The sequence below is a fragment of the Ylistrum balloti genome, unplaced genomic scaffold (genome assembly GCF_031769215.1).
Source record: "Ylistrum balloti isolate Yb309-2 unplaced genomic scaffold, AGI_CSIRO_Ybal_v1 Utg370420, whole genome shotgun sequence".
In the NCBI taxonomy this organism is placed as follows: domain Eukaryota; kingdom Metazoa; phylum Mollusca; class Bivalvia; order Pectinida; family Pectinidae; genus Ylistrum; species Ylistrum balloti.
In genome coordinates this window covers 259,281-281,428 of record NW_026782284.1, presented here as the reverse complement: position 1 = coordinate 281,428, position 22,148 = coordinate 259,281, and the positions used below count along the sequence as shown (strand labels likewise).

Below are 22,148 nucleotides of genomic sequence, written 5' to 3'. Positions count from 1 at the left end.
GAATTTGAATGGCTTTAGACCATATAATTACTAATTACTGTATGACAGTACTACATGTAACAAATGACAACACCATAAAGCTGATAACCAAACGAAAACCCAGTATTAAAAAGACGGCGTTGATACGTACAGAAACAATTGATACTTGTTTTATTTTTCATTTCTAAATTATGCAAATGTGTGAAGCGTCCATTTTATCCGTTTTGCTGGGATTTTTTTATTAACTTTGAAATTGGCAACAGATGTTGCCGATATAAAACACCGGAGGAAATAACGATCAAGCATTGTTGTCATTGTATCGTGCACAGATGTGTCGACTGATTTGTTTTTGATAATGAAAAATTATCAGAATTTGTCCTGTTCTGCTGACTGGATGTAGTAACAGGGTTATGTAAAACTGTAAATGAAACTGATAATATGATAACTGGTTGAAAATGTTCTACGTACGTGCCTTAATTAGACAAAAATCCTATTTTTGTCTAGCGATGTTGATTAAGTACCTATCGTACGAATCAGTGAAACGTCGAGTAAATAATGACTTTTGTACTACACCAATTTGTGCTTAATTACCTCATTATCTAATGACAACAACATTTTTATTGTATTGAACTCGCTATTTTCATTTATTTTATTCACAGAAAGCAATTATTTCATGTACTTGTTTGCTAAGAATATGTAATACGATAAAAAGTACCCAAACACTTGATAAAATAATAAAGTTTTATTACATTGTTTTCGGACATTTCAATGGAGCTTGCGTTTTTATTGTTCTGTAAACTGACGCACGCGCTGGTGATTGTAAAACACTAACTTGTAAATAAATGATGTGTTGCAAGTGCCTTTTTACAAATGCGAAAAATTAATCCATGGATCAACCAATAACTCTCCCAATACTCATCTATTCATTAATGTTGTAGTATTTTTGTACGTAATCGTTTGTCATAGAAAAATAAAAGATCCTAAATGAGAAATTGATGACAAGAAGATTAATTCTCGTTTATATCTACACTAACATTCACGGAATATTACCATAAAAAATGAGACATAAACTTTGTTATTTATCAGCATGCAGTATTGTTAGATCTTGTCGCAATTGAATTTTATGCACTATAGTAACATACAACGCAAATCAAACCATAACATCTGCGAAGTCCTTTTAACGGAGAGAGATGAGAATACTTTTTGTTTTTTGGGTTTTTTTTTCTTTCTTTCCTTTTTAAAGATTAACTGATGAAAGGAGGACTGGCTAGCTACCTTAAATACCCAAAGTGGTATAAAACCCGATTACATCTGTATGCTGATCTATAAAGGTTCATTAAACCAATCATGTGGAAAAGGAAAACTTCCTATAATGTAAAGAAATTTAAAAAACATGTGCATCAAACGCTTGAAACCAATAAGTATAATAAGTATATTTTAACCAATCAAGATAAAGTCCCATTTAATTTCCTGTTGATGTAATTTCTGGGTTAAAGGACATAATAAGATATAAAAATGAAATGTACAATAGGGAGAAAATTCGTAATGGATATCGGTAATAAGTAGAATGTAGTTCTACGACGGGTTGTATTGTCCATACAAAGACCTGTTATCGATCGTTAGTCCGTCTCGGCGTTATAAAACCTTTCTTTTCATGTTACCCCAAATCGATGTATATTGACGTATGGGCGGATGTAGCTAGTTTGAGAAAAAGATACCAAATAACAAGGAACCTACTGTTAGATAAATTTGCATTTCATGAAATTGAACAAATTGTGCTCACTCTTGGGCAGTACTGATTTCATATTATGTTCATTCAAATGGTAGATTTTCACCGGCGAGTTTTATTGTCTCTATATCAAATTTGAATACTTGTACAAGGGATTTGCTTTTAAAAGATTCGCTTGTTGTATCGTTGTCATAATTGATATAAGTACATTTCTCGGTATTGAACAAGATAATTTGCAGATTCATACCTTATCATCAATAACTTAATAGTATTTAGTATAAACGAAACGTTAACTTAACACTTGTTGAAGGGAGGTAAACCCGGATGGCTTGGATTTAAATCTAAAAAGCGAATATTTCGGCAATTTTCCCACATGGTCAAATCATCTAATTTAGTCAAGATGTACCCAAGTACTTGTTGTATTATCGATAATGTTATACAAAAGTATATACAATAAGTATTTGATAATTATCATTATTATCTTTTTTACTTAGTTTCATCAATTTTGAGTTTGAATTTATATATATATATATATATATATATATGACGTATTTAAAACTAGTACATAGTTCGGAATGTGTTTACAGTCTAAAACAGATAATTACACTGATCTATGATAATAAGTGAGACAATATTTGACACGTATCATAACATTTACTTCACTTCTTAGATAAGTATATATGTACTATATAGGTAAGATATTTATAAATGATATACTCTATAATCAGCTACAGATTGTGGACAAACCGGCATGAACATACTTAGTCCCTACATTTCTCCAGCAAGTGGGGTTACTACTTTTCTTGTTAACCATATCGAGTCTTTATCATCGTCTATATGTAGACAATTTGTTAACCCTAGCTACCCCATCTCTTCATTAAACTCGCGTTTAACCAATAAACTTCCATTATGTCACGGTCGTAATTACAATGTGACATCTCCAGAAATTATTTCAATTTATCATAATGTATATATATACATATATCAATAATTCTTATGTATTAAACGCATGTCACATAGTTTTAATGGAGTTTGACTGGATGGACCTCCGAGGTAATGGACTGTAATGTAAAATTTCCATATTTGTACCCCTTGTATTATCTACTGAGTTTAAAAGAAACTTGTACCTGAATGTGTGAGAATATTTTCTCTTTATTCCGATCGTTACAGAATCTCTTCGCAAAGAAAAATGAAGCGGTATTTAAAATTCCCACGCTTCAAGCTATCGATTACACAGACTGAATTTTTTTGAATTATGAAATGGTAACAACTAATACCCGACAGTTAACAGCCTTAATGATATACTGGTAACATATACCCGAACGTTAACAACCTTAATGATATACTGGTAACATATACCCGAACCATTAACAACCTTAATAATATACTGATAACGACTGATAATCCACAGAACAATCTTAATGATATATATACCCGTTAACAACCTTAATAATATACTGGTAACGACTCATAATCCACAGAACTAGAATAACACACTGGTAACGACTGATAATCCACAGAACTAGAATGTATACCCGACAGTTAACAACCTTAATGATATACTGGTAACATATACCTAACCGTTAACAACCTTAATGATATACTGGTAACATATACCTAACCGTTAACAGCCTTAATGATATACTGGTAACGATATACCCGACAGAATGTATACCCGACAGGTAACAATCTTAATAATATACTGGTAACGACTGATAATCCACAGAACTAGAATGTATACCCGACAGTTAACAGCCTTAATGATATACTGGTAACATATACCCGACAGTTAACAGCCTTAATGATATACTGGTAACATATACCCGACTGTTAGCAGCCTTAATAATATACTGGTAACGACTGATAATCCACAGAACTAGAATATATACCCGTTAACAACCTTAATAATATACTGGTAACGACTGATAATCCACAGAACTAGAATAACACACTGGTAACGACTGATAATCCACAGAACTAGAATGTATACCCGACAGTTAACAGCCTTAATGATATACTGGTAACTTATACCCGACTGTTAACAGCCTTAATGATATACTGGTAACATATACCCGACTGTTAACAGCCTTAATGATATACTGGTAACATATACCTAACCGTTAACAACCTTAATGATATACTGGTAACATATACCCGACTGTTAACAGCCTTAATGATATACTGGTAACATACACCCGACCGTTAACAACCTTAATGATATACTGGTAACATATACCTAACCGTTAACAACCTTAATAATATACTGGTAACATATACCTAACCGTTAACAACCTTAATGATATACTGGTAACATATACCCGACTGTTAACAGCCTTAATGATATACTGGTAACATATACCTAACCGTTAACAGCCTTAATGATATACTGGTAACATATACCTAACCGTTAACAGCCTTAATGATATACTGGTAACATATACCCGACCGTTAACAGCCTTAATGATATACTGGTAACATATACCTAACCGTTAACAGCCTTAATGATATACTGGTAACATATACCTAACCGTTAACAGCCTTAATGATATACTGACCAACAACCAGAAAATGAAAAGGATATAAGAAATATCAAAATTCATCGACAAAAAGAGACAAAAAATCTTAAACGAGTACTATTTAAATGAATATAACAAAGATCAGAACTTTGAAGACAGCAAGTATAAGTACTCCAGACGTAGTACATGTACATGTAGATGGCAAGTCGTATGATTTTCAGTAAATAAACTTCAGTAAATTCGTCAATGCCATGTAATACACTAAATGTACACTATGTAAGTATGTGCCCAGGTTGTTATGGATACTATATAGGAGAAACTGGAAATCAATTGATTAGTAGAGTCCGAGTATAACAACACATGTATCCTCGTGAATATAGGGAAATTAAACCAAGCGGTCATTTTGGTGCAGGTGGCAAAAGAACTTTAAAATATTCCCTTTTATGATATGTATACGAACATTGAATGTTTAACGAAGACTTCGTCGTTTTTGCATTTTTAAAAATATTTAAACCAGACAATGTGAAAATCACTACATATACGTATTGTAAAACTTGTGGTGAATTCTCCGTGACCAGCAAATTTAGAAAAATGTTAAAAGACTGGAAAGCACGACAAGTTGTAAAGCATAGGTGCTTTCATTACTTCTTCAGATGGTTTACATAGAAACGAAATGTGACGTCATGAATAAAAGTTCAATAGTGACGTCATATTGACACAGGATATAATAGTTACAGCTCTGATAACTTTAGATAAGACTATTTGGTTTAAGATGAAATGTTTTATTTATAGAAAACTTTTCTTATTTTGCCTTGCGATATGACTGTCCCACAAAAATTTATAGAATGGACATATATGAAAGTTCTTTCGACCACCTTCAATATAATTTTTTTTTAATATTTTTTGTGCATCTGTCTGGTGAATTTTAACTATACATTCATTAATTTATTTTTACAAAAGATGTCTTATTTTCAATCAAACATTTCATTCTTTGGACAGAGGCCGAGATGTACCGATGAACTCCTTTCCTAGGAGTGTGACACGATTTTTTTTCTCTGCGATCACTTGAATCACCATTTTCACCATCTACCATTTGAGATTTTTTACCTGCCCCTGCTAAAGGGCCTTCGGCATTCACCGGCCGAAGGGATTATCGACACACCCAAATTTACACTACCGTTCTCAATTTTAGTTTATAGCTTTGTATCTGTTTAATGTTCTAATTATGAGATGTAATGTATGTAATGATTGTGTGTTGATATATACAGTGTATATATGACAAAATAATGACAAATAACGACAAAACTAGGACTAAATGACTACAACATGTGATATAAATAGACCAGATTTTACCAGCTATATTACATTGTCTGAATGTTTCACTTGAAGGTATGGTAAACAATTCTTCCTCGTGTTTTCACCTTCCTTAGACTTGACAGTTCATATTAGGGCGATCTACTCCAGGCAATTTAACCGGAGTTATCTCCCTTCTACTGTAAAATTCTAGTATCTGTAAACAGTCATTGTCTAATTCTGTTATTTTCATAGTGACTCGGTTTAGTTTATACATCCTCACAGGAAGATTTGCATGAAAGAAAATTCTGTAATTTAAAAACTGAAAATATCTTCTTGTCAATTCACTGTCATGTGCGTCACTGGTATCACGGAAACTTGTGTCGTGTTTTTTTCTCTATGTATATGTTTGATATGCAGAAGTATTGATGATTTATTGACTTATCATTATCAATCAAAACTACGTCTCACTATGATTTACTTGCCTGTCAAGTGTTGATTACATCATTGCTTCATTATCTCTCATTAACGAGTTACGTTCAACGTTCAAAATATCTTGTTTTCGCTGTCAACATTCAAAATCATATCAGTGGAAACATAATCACAGGATTAACAATACAGAGAAGGAAACGACGGAGACATCCAGACATGGACGTTGTCGAAACATTACAACACTGTTATTGTGCAAAATTAACAATCTATTTGTTAGAAACATTGTTTAAATCGAAATGAATTCTCTGATAACGAGACGATTGCTTGATACGAGCAGTAGTTTGTTAGAAAATGACAAATTCTTGAAGTATTGATGACGAAATTAGTTTGCCGTAAATCATTGTCTGTACAACACGTTGTCTAAACATCGCACGTAGACATTGTTTAAACGTTACTTTTAAAAGCCCCGCAATCGTTCATGTGTAACGTGACTTGAAGTGACTAACGTTTTCAGGACGTGTTAATAGGATATAAGGCACAGTTATAGACTTTGGAAAAGCCGAGGATACAACAAGGTATCATTTATCCTTAACATCAATAACAATTCAAACTTTATTTCTAAGTATTCCGACTTCAGATTTTTATGAAAGTTGAACAAGTTGATTGCACATTGTATTACACATGTAGAATTAGATAAATATAGCCAAGTAACAAATAAAACTAAATTACACAGCTTGTCCCCCTTTCTAGGACTCCTTCTAGGGGGGGGGGGAGGTGAGTATAACACCGATTGCCATCATTATTATATACATTGTTATAGACCACGGATTACAGCAAGATCTGCTCTTCGTAAATTATTAAATACATCTATTCAGGAAGGAAAAATAAATTTGCTCAGTCTTTTGCGTCAGTTAAAAAAGTCAATTTACGGAGAAATGAAACATAGAGAGCAAGGGAAAAGTGGCCAAACAGACAACATTATGATGGCAATCGGTGTTATACTCACATTTCCTCCTAAATTGTGCCGATTTTGGCCTAAAATTTTGGACAAAATGTATTTTTTTCTACAGGAGAAATATTATCTTAAATAATTTGCATTATTTCCAATAGTAAGCCCAGTCCCCTTCTGTTGCAGAAAATATATATATATACATAAGGACACTGGCAGCTGGACACCGGTTACCGCGGTATGCATTAAGCTTACAGGTCCTTCAGACCTGGGGAGCTAAAACACGACAAATATACAACACAGGTAACACTTAACCAGGCAATAGAAATAGGTGTCTTTGGTAAAATCATTCAGTTCTCAATCCGTATTACAAATTTGTTTTTTAGTGGAAATATATAGGCTGGTATGAAGCTATGTTGAATTTCTTGCAGCGAAGTTGTAAGGCACAGTAATATAAGACTTCCAATAACAACCAACGTCATCAAATTAACATATTTATGTCACTGAAGCCTCTGCCCTCGTCAGCTCATAGAAATATACAAATATATGTACATCTAGACGAAACGTATTGATGGTACGTGAACGTAACCGAACGAAATCTTAGTGGTAGATGTCACTAAACATACACTGATTTTTTCGCTATTTGAAAGTTCTGTAAACTGACAGAGATTCAAAGAACACTAATAAGACCGATCAAAGACAGGTTTCTCATCTTTCATCTGTGACTCGTGGACAATGAATCTGTCGGTATACTGAGTATCCTCTAAATTCAGGTAAAGCAAATTTGCCAAATATGGTAAAAATCAAGATGTGTAAAGACGCTATTAAAAACCGCCACGTAACAATGACTTGGCTTAACATTAGCAGTATAATATTGCAATATTCAAGGCAAGGATTTTTATTTACGAAGCATTGTTCCTTTAGAAGAAAAAAATCCGTATTTATTAGACGCATTTCTCATCCTTCTGCTGTAACGATGTCATTTCGATCAGATTTGTTTGGGAAGATCAGTGGACCACGCGGCCCCCCTCCCCCCATGTACTAATAGATAACAGCTGGATATGATGTACTAATAGATAACAGCTGGATATGATGTACTGATAGATAACAGCTGGACATGATGTACTTATAGATAACAGCTGGATATGATGTACTGATAGATAACAGCTGGATATGATGTACTGATAGATAACAGCTGGATATGATGTACTGATAGATAACAGCTGGACATTATGTACTGATAGATAACAGCTGGATATGATGTAACAGCTGATAGATAACAGCTGGATATGATGTACTAATAGATAACAGCTGGATATGATGTACTGATAGATAACAGCTGGACATGATGTACTGATAGATAACAGCTGGACATGATGTACTGATAGATAACAGCTGGATATGATGTACTAATAGATAACAGCTGGACATGATGTACTGATAGATAACAGCTGGATATGATGTACTAATAGATAACAGCTGGATATGATGTACTGATAGATAACAGCTGGACATGATGTACTAATAGATAACAGCTGGATATGATGTACTGATAGATAACAGCTGGATATGATGTACTGATAGATAACAGCTGGATATGATGTACTGATAGATAACAGCTGGACATGATGTACAAATAGATAACAGCTGGATATGATGTACTGATAGATAACAGCTGGATATGATGTACTGATAGATAACAGCTGGACATGATGTACTAATAGATAACAGCTGGATATGATGTACTGATAGATAACAGCTGGATATGATGTACTGATAGATAACAGCTGGACATGATGTACTAATAGATAACAGCTGGATATGATGTACTGATAGATAACAGCTGGACATGATGTACTGATAGATAACAGCTGGATATGATGTACTGATAGATAACAGCTGGACATTATGTACTGATAGATAACAGCTGGATATGATGTACTGATAGATAACAGCTGGACATGATGTACTAATAGATAACAGCTGGATATGATGTACTGATAGATAACAGCTGGATATGATGTACTGATAGATAACAGCTGGATATGATGTACTGATAGATAACAGCTGGATATGATGTACTATTCCAAATGTTAATTACCCTATATGTACTAATAAAGACCAGACAACAATGATTTTACATTACTTTATTTCTATATAAAAAAGTAACATGTAATCGAGTACATTGGCATCTATTATCGTACAATCCAGATCGATATGCCGTGGAATAAAGGTAATTATAACATGTATATATATATATATAGAACGTATTTAAAACTAGCACCGGTTACATAGAGTCCGGAATGTGTTTACGATCTAAAACAAATAATTACAGTGCTCTCTAATAATAAGTGAGACTCAGAAAAGTATATATACATAAGTATTTATCATTTATCAGTCACCATATAAACAGTTTGCCGTATACAGTAACAGACTGTGGCCAAACTTATATACAAATATTTGCTCCATATATTAAGCCAATACATAAGAAAACAGTATCTACTTTCGATTTAGTCATATTGGTATTCTGTTTCGTTGTTGATTTCTACCTGTATAACCCTAGCTTACCCAAGTCTTAGGTAAACTCGATAAATATCAATTTCGTCACGGTTGATATCACACTGTTACATCTAAAAAAATATATTGAAGTAATAACTATGTATTAAAGCATGTCACAAACATTTTAATGAAATCGTGAGAATTATCGAGAGGTAATGGACTGTAATGTATCAGTACCATATGTTCCTTGTCCTGTGTCCTATGGACATTAAAAAAAAGTCTGATTTGTGATAGCATTTTTTCCGTACTCGTTACAGCAACAATTACGAGAGTAAAATGCATCGATACTGAAAATTCCGTCGTTTTTAGGTATTGATTCGACAAACCGGAAATGCTTTTGGCTAATAAAATCCAAAAAGAAAAGTGACTTATGTATCTTAAATAAAGGAAAGAATGGCGTTCGGAACTAACTCAAAAGACATCAATTAAATAACAATGGGTCTGTGTCGAACATGTAGAAAATTTATGAATTACAATTTGATTTTGTAATGGACAAAAATAGAAAGTACATGATCATTTTTTCCATAAAATTAATGCAATTGGTACCTTCTCATGTTTCTATAGTAAAAGTGTAAAAGCTAAGCTTGTGTTCGCTTATCCAAAACTAGAACCCTTAAACACATACGCCTTGAAGATAGAATTGATAACATATCTAGATAGGCAATCTTATCAAGAAGTCGCTAATTATCGTTTCACTCAAAGCATGGTTTACAATGAAAACTGCACGATATGAAAATAAAATCAGTTTGCATTCAGAACTGATTTATATATAAAAATATATTACCCCTCATCTCGATTAAGTTGAGGTGGACTTTGACCTATCCCGGCAGCATGACTTTGTTAATGTTTCCGTCCATCATCTTTATTATCGTAACATTGTAGTAATAAAACGCAGCTACCATACGAAAATATACCGAAAGACTCCAAATCTCTTTGTGACTTGAGCAAATGAGTCAGAAAAATCAACAGTGATATTTGAGATTCACTGATGAAATGACAAACATAAAAATGACGTCATCAACAGGTAAGATGAAACCAATATGGTTAGTTTGTTCTTTGCCTTTCTGTCCTTCTCACACTCACAATATTTGTCTACATATTGATGTATTTACTTACTCACTCACTGGATTAAGCTTTCTCCAGAACACAACCTTAATCTACTTAATTTGACATAAGTAATTTTAAACCGAGTAAATGTGACAAAAATCAACCGGTTCAAAACAATTATATGATTAATTTATCAAATAACTAAATAACAAATTGCACTTTTAGCTATCTAATTAAGACCACCTGCCACGTGACATTTCTAAAATAAAACTCTGCAGTCACGAACGTATCAGATTTGTAATAGACTCAGTCCAGAATTTACTTTGTATATTGAAAGGCAACTGGCGATTTGGTCAAATGTATTTTTCCCTTTGTTTCTTAAGCACGTATATTAGCATATCTTCGGCCAAGTGTCTACATCGTCAACTTAGCCCTTGGTATGTGTAATCCTTGTACGTCATTGTTCTCCATTAGCTTTTGTACCTTCCCTCTAGAACGGACAATAAGCGTCGCTAACACAACACAGGCTATGAGCATGACCAATACAAGCGCAGACATGGCTATGATTACGATTATGATCTCACTGGACCGGAAGCAGTCAGACTCTTTCTCAACTGAAAGTAGAAAGGAATGATCTTATTAGTATAATTTCATAGACCTATTCAAATATCATTCTTAAATATATTTGTAATGGGAACAGATTGTAAACATAGGGAATTGAAAGCACTTTGAAACTATATATGTACCTTTTAAGTTGTTTTCATAATACATAGTAATTTTATTGAATCTTATATGTAATGGAATACATGTGGACATGGCGATTTTATTATATTTACCAATTTCTCTGTTAGGTAGGACGATAGGCTCCTCTACAATTGTGAATAGGCCTGACACTGTCTGCTCGTCTGTACCGTTACTGTAATTATCCGCACTACGTCGCTTCCTAGACATGGCTTGGCCATTACAGTTAGGCTAAAAAGACATAACGAGCTAATCAAACATGTTTTACCTATTTACAAATTCAATTAATGATCCCGATTTATCATAGATTATCGTTAGCAAATGCCAGGCTATAATATATAGTTTATGGTTATTACGTTATCCTTGCAACATAACATACAAAAGATGTGAGACCAAAATGTGTCGACAATATTCATACAAAATATTACATTATTTGTTTGGCAGAGTTTAAAGAGATTTACACTTATGTATAGAATTTTGTGCTATTTGATCAACAGTTTTAAAATACCGACTATTATTTTGTTACCTCAGGCTAACTGTATCATATAACGGACTTGACATGGTTTCATAAAATATGACATTATATATATACATTTAAGTATCGGCATTCACAATAGATTGGCATAGTCCACTATAAGAAGAAAAAACGTGCATATTTCAATCATATAAGGTCTTTGTGATTCTTTTACAAGAAAGAACACGACAGATTTTGTTTAACTTGTTTTCTGTTAAAAACTATGCAATAGAATGGCCGAAACGAGAGCATGCTGGGTTGGATTCACTCTCTGACTGGAGCAAGTTCATTCGGTTCATCATTCGTATAAGAATTTGCAGCTTCAAATCGAAAATGAAAACAAAACACAGGTCAGCTTTCCTCGATCCTGATGTTAAATCTACACTTTAAGATTCCTATGATAGGTATGTAATTGTGCCTGCAGATAAGGCGTCCAATAACTAGATCCTTTTGTGCAAGCATTATTACATTTCCTCTATGCAAAAATAAATTTGCTTGTTTTATAACGAAGTAAACCCCACCAATACATTATGTAATCTTTCAAAAGACGAAATACTATCTAATCATACTTGGATGTTACAATAATTTAGATTGCCTATTAATGATAGGGATGAGGACCTCCTCTGTTTTTACTGAATAAACAACATTTTATCGTCTAGCTGTTCTACCAAGCCTTTGTCAAAACTACTAACCACCATTCTAAGTACAATCAAATCTGAGTTACAGTGTTATTGCGATACTGTTTCCTCAAAGAGTGGTATCAGTGTTTTACCAATCTTCATCTCCCTCTTCTAAAACCTTCTATAAGAACATTTGATTTTCCCTCCCTATACACCTCTATTTCTTTGTGTGATATGAAGCTGGAAGTGTTTGATGCACGTTAGTTTGTCTATTGGTTCTGTTGTGTGATATGAAGCTGGAAGTGTTTGATACACGTTAGTTTGTCTATTGGTTCCGTTATGTGAAATGAAGCTGGACGTGTTTGATGCTCATTAGTTTGTCTGTTGGTTCCGTTGTGTGATACGAAGCTGGAAGTGTTTGATGCACGTTAGTTTGTCTATTGGTTCTGTTGTTTGTATATTTACTCTTCCAGAATAACTGGCCTTATTCTCCTTGTACTTTTTTTCAGGTGCCATGTAAATCTTTAATTTGTTTATATTTATGTTGCTGTTTCCTGTTATTCTTGTTTTGTTTTTTGTTTTTGTTTTTGTTACACAGAATAATTAATGTCTTCAGAAAACTGACTACAATCATTCCTTACTATAGCACAAGCTGCTTCGTCCTCTGGCTTACAAATCTTCACCACACATTGGATGAAAACTTGTTTTGAGTCGTAAAATCGAAAACCTAGCATGTGTAGGGCTGCGGCGGGGATGGGAGCTGGAAAGTCTGGAGGGGTATACTCCATCTTAACTTGACCAGGAGGATCCTGCATCACCAAATTACCGTCCGAGGTTGGGCATCTAAAATTCAACAATATACATACAACCATGTGTTAGATGTTATCTTTTTTATAGCAATCAATACTATTTGTCCCAGGAAATGTTTGTCATTATATCATTGGTAATTCAATGAAAATATGTATATCTGCGATGTACTTGTTAAGCATAATCTGTAATTACATAGCAATGTCAAAGTATCCATTAGCTAGTAGAGAAGTCCAACTTTTAATGTGTAATCTTTCACGGTTTCTTCGATATCATCAATAGTTATACTTTTTATGATTCTGTAGATTGAAATCGATCTTTACTTTTATAAACAAGAAAACAAGACCTTACCCATTATCAAGAAGAACAACTTCAGTCTGTGTTCCTTCTTCACCGTTATTGGCTACACACTTCTCCAACAAAAGGGCGGTATATACTGAAATATTACCAGTTTCTAATAAACTCGGGGTAATGGACACAACTCGTGACCTTTAACATATAACAAAGTACGATATTGTCAACAATGATGTATAGATCTATGTATACATTCAATGCAACACACTTCTCCAACAAAAGGGCAGTATATACTGAAATATTACCAGTTTCTAATAAACTCGGGGTAATGGACACAACTCGTGACCATTAACATATGACAAAGTACTGAATCAACAATGCTGTATATATCTATGTATACATCCAATGCAACACACGAATTTTCAATGTAGAGTCAGACGTAAAAAAAATACAATTGTACGTCACTTCTATAAGAGAATTCACCATTTGAATATTTGTATTTCCGTGTGTATACGTGTTAATAAGATTATACAAACTCAATTACTTATAATACCTTTGTTTGATTGGATATTGTTATGTTAACATATATCACACTGTCTGTTCAAGTAGGATATACTTCACAGCGAACACATCTTACCGTCTGTCGAAATAAGGTACACCATATTCGTGAATTTTTCTCCCACATAGAGAGCACGATCCAGTACATTCTTATCTTCATCCAGGAAGTGGAATCGAACTGGAGAATATGTCTTTTTCTCTTCGTTTCGTGTCAGATTACCTCTACAGACAAATGTATGTAAATAATGACAAAGCAATATTCTCTGTATATAGTCTTAAATATTAAAATAATCCAAGTAAAATGATCAATTCCATTTCATTTCGTTGATTTCATTGACATTATTCATCCAGGGATATCCTCAATCTTGATTACCACGATGTTTATTCGTTTATGTTTATATGTGATCCAACATAACATGAATCAAAGAAATAGGCATTTAAAAAGATGATAAAAAATCTTGAAACTTGAATTCCAGGATAATATATGACTTTCCGTAAGAACGAAAAAACATACGACACGATATGATTTTTTTTTTAATTTTCACGTTTCTTGTAAAAAGGCGTTAAATGATTCCTTAATATAACTAAAAGCGATATCAGCTATATTAGTTTGTGAAAGATTAAATATGATTTTATTGTTACATATGTAAATATAAAATTTGATAAACGAATAGATCATAAAATTAAATGTTTGATATCAAAGATGAAATAGAGACAAACACGAATATGATTCAGATGAATACATACCGTTGGTTGACGGAACTGTCAAGGTCTGCTTCCATTGAGACGTTTGAGGCAGGATGAGTACAGTTGAAGGAGATGATACGGTCGTTTCTTGTCTGGATGAAGGAATGAAATCCAACCACAACATCGGTTATGTATGTGATGTCCCCTGCCTAAAATTGATAATCAGTTTTGTTAGCAAGGCTTCCTACCTGTGATTCTAACACAACACAAGCTTCCAGTGGTTTCTGTCCTCATCTGTAGTTGATAGCACAACACAATTTTACACGTGGATATATATGATTCTCACCACAGTGATTGCTAGATCTGTAATTTAATATCACAGTAATCTAAAAGTTTTAATTTTTTAAGTTACGATATAATAATTCTAACCAGATAATCTGTTGTTTTAGTCACGTCCCCTGAATACCATTCTAAAACACAACTACGTTTAAAAGCATTTCTAACCTTGCCTAGCCATTACATAATAACTCTGATTTCAAATGCGTTTAATTTTCACTACCAGAAATGTACCGACAAAACCGTCAATTAAGATGTTTTCTGTATGAAAGTTTACTGTAATGAAGTCATGATGGCAGAGTGTAAAAAAACACCAAATAGATCTCATGTCTGTATGATTAGATAAGCCAGAACAGAGAGGGAAGGATACTTTGAATTCAAAATTGAAACGTGTTTGTTATATACTAAAAGGATAAAGAAACGCAGGGTGAACTTTAAACCAGAAATTAAGTATGATATCGGGCTTCATTTAAAACGAAATTTTGTATACTTACAGATAAAGTAAAGCTTAAAAATGTCCAAAGTCTGTATTTTGCATCTGACAATTGGTTTAGAGGTACTAACGATTAAATTGAATGGACCCATAGGATTTTGAAATTGAATCTTGTGTGTCCGCCGTTTGCTGTGGTCACGGCCCTTATTCTTCTGGTCATAGAGTTCATGAGAGCGTTAATCCGTCTTATGGGGATGTTGTCCCACTCTTCAATCAGAGCTCTGGTCAACTGCTCTCGAGTAGCAGGGGGTGGCTGGCGCTTTCGAACCTGTCTATCCAACTGGTCCCAAAGATGCTCGATCAGGGCTATATGGCGGCCAATCTAGTGGTTGAATGTTGTTGTTGGCCAGAAAGACTTGGCAAATCCTTGCTACGTGGGACCTAGCATTATCCTGCTGGAGGGTTAGATTATGCTGCTGTAAGAAAGGGATAACATGGGGTCGGAGGATCTCATCTCTATACTTAGCTGCTGTTAAATTGCCATTAATAACAACCAATTGTGATTTTAACCCGTGTGAGATTCCACCCCGCCCCCAAACCTATCGCTCTCTACAACGCAAGCGTCCGTAAAACGTTCGCCACGACGACGGTAGACACGTTGACAGCCGTCAGATCGATATAGACAGAATCGAGACTCGTCCGTGAAGAAAACTTGTCTCCACTGCCTCAGTGGAAACCGTCATGGAGCATGTGCATCGACCCAGGCCATACGACGCTGACGTCGAGCAGGGGTAAGGTGTGGACCTACGGAGGGGCGACGTGCTCTTACATCAACTTCTCGTAATCGATTTCTTACAGTATTTGAACTTATAGGACGCCCATGATTTCAGTGCACTCTCAACGACAGTAAGGCGCCGATTACGCACATGATAGACGACGATATAGCGATCCTGACGTCGTGACGTTACGCGCGGACGTCCTGACCTAGGTCGATCGGCCAATCGCCCAGTTTCCCGAAGACGTCTTACAAGACGTTCTATGGTGGAAATATTAACACCCAAGTGCCTAACCTGATTTTGCAGCTGTCCTTGCATCAGCATCTGAATGGCCTGACCCCTCTGCACTTCTGTGATTCTTAAAACGAATCAAGTTCTCAATTAATTTTAGGGAAGCAGTTGGTCTGATTGAAAGACTAACGAAGAGTGACTTGACCAACGCTGCATGAAACCAGAACAACACGGTGCACGAGATTCTTGTGTTTTCCTTCCTCCATTTACCAGAGCTGCGCACTGTACCGTGACTAAATTTTCGATACAAGACAAGGTGTAATATGACCTAATTACTCAATCCACAAAGTTTCACTTTATTTGGAGAACGCGTTTTCAAAATATCGGAATGCGTTTCTTTATCCTTTCAGTATATGTTTGTTTTGCTTTGATACGATTACGGGGAAACTATATATATACCTCTTTAAAATGTAAATCCATGAAAGCTACTCCTACAGAACCAGACACCTACCATTGGATAATCTTTGACTTCTGTCGCTGCACATGTAGAGTTATCAAATGTTATAGATGACGTAAATTTACGGTAACCAGTCACTTCACTAGTCTCCTCTGTAAACCGACAATCTGATCGAGACATTGCTCCATAAATGGCGCCACTGAATCCTTCTGGAACCATCATATTGATTTTCATCTCTACGCCGAGGCATTCCCAAGAATCTTAAAAACAGTAAATGTTTTAAACAAATAAAAACATCTGTCTTTGTGAAAATAGACAAAACCTCCGAATCCAGTCCTTATGTCTACAATTAATATGTAAAAAGATATTTACGCATTTTGTACAAATGACTTTTCTGGCAGGCAAACCATCATTTAATACACCAGTTGTATTCTCTAATGATGTAAATATTTACGGAGTTGCCGTGACATTGACAACATACCATGAGATATAATTCCGCTGTATTAGGAGACTCCTCTCCATATATTTTGTTTACACATTGATTGTAAAAGTAACACAGATTGTGAGTAGGGAAAATATAGTCTAACGTGTAGGAAAACCCTGTATCAATCCAGAAACTACATCTTCCTGATTTTTTAGCATTTATCTCAATTGTAAGACATTGTCAAAACAAATAAATACATAGATATATTCCTGCTGTAGAAGACCTATATAAATATGGCGAGAAATCGATCTATGAAAAAATATTTTGAAGGGGAATATATCCCCCTTTGTATTAAGTAGGTCACTGTAAAAAAAACACTGGTTAATTTAGCTGGATCGCTTTAATAACTGTCTTCTTGGAGTGGAATAATAATAATAAAAAGAAAACAAAACCGAAACCGAAATACTAACCATCGCACAGACATGACGGTGTCGTATGTTGAAACAACACAATTATTGGAGATCACTGAATATAGTATATTTAATACAGAATCAATTATATTTTCATTAGACAATTTAATATCAAGGATACCAAAAGGAATTTTTGAATTTTCTGTCTAAATATTAAAACATTTTAACTTACCCATACATGCTTCATGTTTCAACTCTAATATAACATTGTACCTTCTTGATCAAGTACTCAGTATGCACTACTTAAAATTACATTAAAATTATTTTCGTTTCCAGCAAAATATTTTAATATTAACATTATGTAAAAAAAACCACGTATGAGTTGATTCTGCTATAGTCAAGACATTTCACGATTAACATGGAAGTATTCATATATTACATAAATGTCTATCCATGAATGCACTAGTAATATATGTAAATATTAGATACCTGTTGACTTAATTAAACTATGAAGAAAGGTGTCACGACACTAATGACTGTATAACTATATACATGCATTCTTTATTTGTTTCGTTATCTAATCAACTGACACGCCAAGACCCTATCGAAACCTTAAGCTTAGTTAATGATCTTAATCTATATTCAAAAGCATCAAACATTTTATGCTCCGAATATCATGATCAAACGAGAAAGAGTTACCTCCCTTCTGATGCATTACACAATTCCATACTAACGAGCGTGCTTGCAGTTGGATTAACATTGACTTTTTGTAATTGCTTTAACATTTCCTAAATTAAAAAAAAAACCTTGTGTCGGAGGATATATATATACACAATATTTTAAAATATTGCTGAGACAGAATTTTACGGATACATTTACAATTTTCCACTATCTAAAACGTGGTATTTACTATGACAAGATTTACAATTTTCCACTATCTAAAACGTGGTATTTACTATGACAAGATTTACAATTTTCCACTATCTAAAACGTGGTATTTACTATGACAAGATTTACAATTTTCCACTATCTAAAACGTGGTATTTACTATGACAAGATTTACAATTTTCCACTATCTAAAACGTGGTATTTACTATGACAAGATTTACAATTTTCCACTATCTAAAACGTGGTATTTACTATGACAAGATTTACAATTTTTCAAACAAAACAAAACCTCTTTGGTGTATTGTGATAATCATAATATTTCTATTTGCTCTCCTATCCTTCGCGTTTGATGGATGAATATCAATTAAGAAGATTTTATGTGAAAGTCATTGATTTATTCGTCTTTTGTTTAGCATTTTGACTCCTTTGCTAAAAGTTGTGAATATATGTTTCCGATGATGATAACACATTAAAAAAAAACAGACAACCCAAACAAGCCCAAACAAATAAAATTGTATCACAGATTGTTGCCTAGAAATAAACATTACGAACATAGAAACCAGGATACTGAACACGAATACTGTACACTGTAATTATACCGAAACCGATTAGGTCATGCTTGTAGATAATATGGTACACACAACAAGTAAAAAAGCATGCTAACAATATATCAACAGTCGGACCTTCAACAGACGAAACCCTTCAATACAGATCTAAAATTTCCTTTCATCATATGAAACAAAATACAAATGGTTTTACATTGTTTGGTGTTTGGAGCTATATAAACAGGCAATCGTAGAAATATACGCATGACGGAACCTGCTTGTCTTTTCTTTCTCGTCTTATATCGGAGTATATCTAGAATTGAAAAGAATATCGACACCCACAATATCAGATTAGTTTTATTTTATTGATAAACATGCAGTTATGTAATCATTACACAGTGAAACCTCAATATGATATTCATTGGCTCATTTTCGAACTGTCTCTCTTCAATATCGAAATGTTCTTTAGCATAAACAACGTATATATAATTACACCTATTTATCATCAGGCTGTCTTCAAAAAACATAAATACATAAAAGAAATTATGACAGTATAGAGAGGTTTCTCTGTGTATTCAAGCATTGCTAAGGGTATTCTCAAACATATTTGTAGATTCATTCTTCACCTTTTGCTTTAACATACAACAAAAAATGACCGAAACAAAAGATAGATATGACACAGAAGCTAACGCGAAGTTAACAAGTCAGGAATAGTAAATATGAAATAAACGCATATTCGGGAGCCATAGACAAATATAAAACTAGAAAACTTAGAAACAACAAGAGGAACTGGGAATGTGGAACACAGGGCCGGCGAGGGTATGGAACGGTTGAAACATAAACATTGTATCGACAATATAGAGATGGAAACAGTGGAAACATTCATACACTGATACTGCAGAAAAGAGATATAAGGAAATATCTTGATCAAATTGTACAGCCGAAAACAAGGACACAATGAGGCAATATCAACGAACTTAAATTTAAAAAAGAATAAAAAAAACTCCCTTTGAATTTATTTCCGTTCATTGTTTAATATCGGAAAAATAACTTAGTAGATACAAGGGAAATGTTTGAGCATATCCATTAGTATCTAGATATTTAGCATTCTTAGTTACATGTATCATAGCGGGGTGATTGTTTGTAGAGACGGTTCTCATGATACACATCTATACGTTGGTTAGCAAGTCAATCAATGAAGAAATGTTAGTACATCTATACTCTAATGAAATGAAAGAGTTATAATAATGAACTGGACATGAAATGATAGATATAAAAAGATATATAAAGGAAAAGCAGTTGAGCTGATGCAGTTATAGGCTTGTAAATGACATAAAAAGGATTCTGTATATAAATGAATGAAGTGTTACAGATTTTATTGTGTGTCATGAAATGTATACTGTATACAATGTTTACAAATTATATCATTAATGATCATGTATCTAGACTGACCTGTCTCCATATCACAGGTAGGCCCATAGTGCGTGACTGGACAGTAACACTGATCAGTGTTGTAACAAATACCGCCGTTGGTACAAGGATCATCCACACAATCCTGCTCAGCTGGTGGCAACAACAGATTCAATTTATAAAAAAAACATAACACAATTATTCAGACATAGAATCATGCAGAGCTTGTTAATATTTCAACTATTGTTCACAAACTTTGTACTGCTGTTTTTATTAAGATAAATTATATAGTTTCCATTCCAACAAGTTTCTATTTCTTAAATAACATGTTCTTTTTTATTTTGTCAAGAAACACTATTCCTTAGGGAAGTAGAAATGTCCTTTGACGGTTTAGCAAATATGGTCCTCACCAATTATCTTTACTGGAAAATTAGCGCTGTGTTGTTGTTATTGTTTTGATCGCTATTTGTGTAATATAGACTAAGCAAACAAATTAAATATGTACAATTATGCTTAAAAGAACAAAAAGTATAATAAATAAAGAATTGTCTACCTATGGTGACGCCACAGTCAAACGATGTATACTCTGGATCGCAAACACATGATCCGTCCTGGCACTTGCCCCCGTTCTTACATTCATAACCATTTCGACGACAATTATATGGATTTTGTTCTGATGTCGCCTCTTGTGATAAAGACAGATCAAGCACTGGTCAAAAATAAAATAAAGAATTCATAAATATCACGTCATTTTGCTAAATTATTAGAAAACGTTCGAACAACTGTGTAACAATAGCACAAGGGAAACACCAAGAAGTATCAAAAATTATACACGACTTCATTAAAACTAGGGAAACATAAACGAAAGATTGACAGGGAGACTTCTGAAACAAGCTGAATAAGTTTAGGTGTTCCTGTAAGCAATAGGTCAACCAGATATATCCAGAAAACACCAATTTATCAACAGAATCAGAAGCTAAATGCGAAATATCTGAAACTTGAATAGTAGAATTACACGCAGACCCATGGTTAAGTACAAATAAAATAAGACTTACCCACAGACAGACATAACAGGAAAATTCCTAATCGAAACATCGCCATTCTGAAATTTCAAAATGATAATTCTAGAAATAGACAAAAATGCATTTTTCTAAGTTTACAACGTGATGTGAATTGGTTTTAATAAGACTAACTCAGCAAAAAATGTAACACAAAAACGAAAAAGTTTTATGAAGGATATTTAATATAACGACTCGTGTAAATGAATAGAAAAAAATGTATCATGAAAGAATTACCCATAATTTATCGAAACACAAACATAAGAAGCTGAAATCATAAAAAAAGAACATAAAAAAATTACATTTTGAAATAAGATATAATTAGATAAGGAATTCGATTTTATTATTAGTTTTTCAACTTAAGAATGATACTAGAGGTCTTATGTTGTATAATACAGGAGGCTGCATAGAGAAAAAATTGAGATGTGGATACATGCTTGCAATGTTAGTTGACT

The 22,148-nt window shown here is 33.7% G+C and overlaps 1 protein-coding gene across 1 annotated transcript; it reads right to left on the bottom strand.

Annotated features, from left to right (window-relative positions):
* Positions 1-10,918: 10,918 nt before the first annotated feature.
* LOC132554630 (EGF-like domain-containing protein 2) lies at positions 10,919-21,730 on the bottom strand. The gene is made up of 11 exons (XM_060218948.1): positions 21,691-21,730; positions 21,189-21,344; positions 20,678-20,788; positions 19,440-19,538; positions 17,013-17,218; positions 14,786-14,934; positions 14,118-14,260; positions 13,538-13,622; positions 13,021-13,222; positions 11,341-11,476; positions 10,919-11,118 (listed from the first exon to the last, which is right to left on the bottom strand). The coding sequence occupies exons 1-11, from the start codon at positions 21,728-21,730 to the stop codon at positions 10,919-10,921; spliced, it is 1,527 nt and encodes a 508-aa protein (XP_060074931.1).
* Positions 21,731-22,148: the final 418 nt, after the last annotated feature.

What these genes read in the sequence shown, in the direction of transcription:
- LOC132554630 (XM_060218948.1), bottom strand. Translation starts at nt 21,730, where the DNA reads ATGTTTCGATTAGGAATTTTCCTGTTATGTCTGTCTGTGG. An exon ending in CCTGTTATGTCTGTCTGTGG is followed by an intron (nt 21,345 to 21,690) that starts GTAAGTCTTATT and finishes ATTTTTGACCAG; the next exon opens with TGCTTGATCTGTCTTTATCA. An exon ending in AGCTCCAAACACCAAACAAT is followed by an intron (nt 17,219 to 19,439) that starts GTAAAACCATTT and finishes ACTGTTTTTAAG; the next exon opens with ATTCTTGGGAATGCCTCGGC.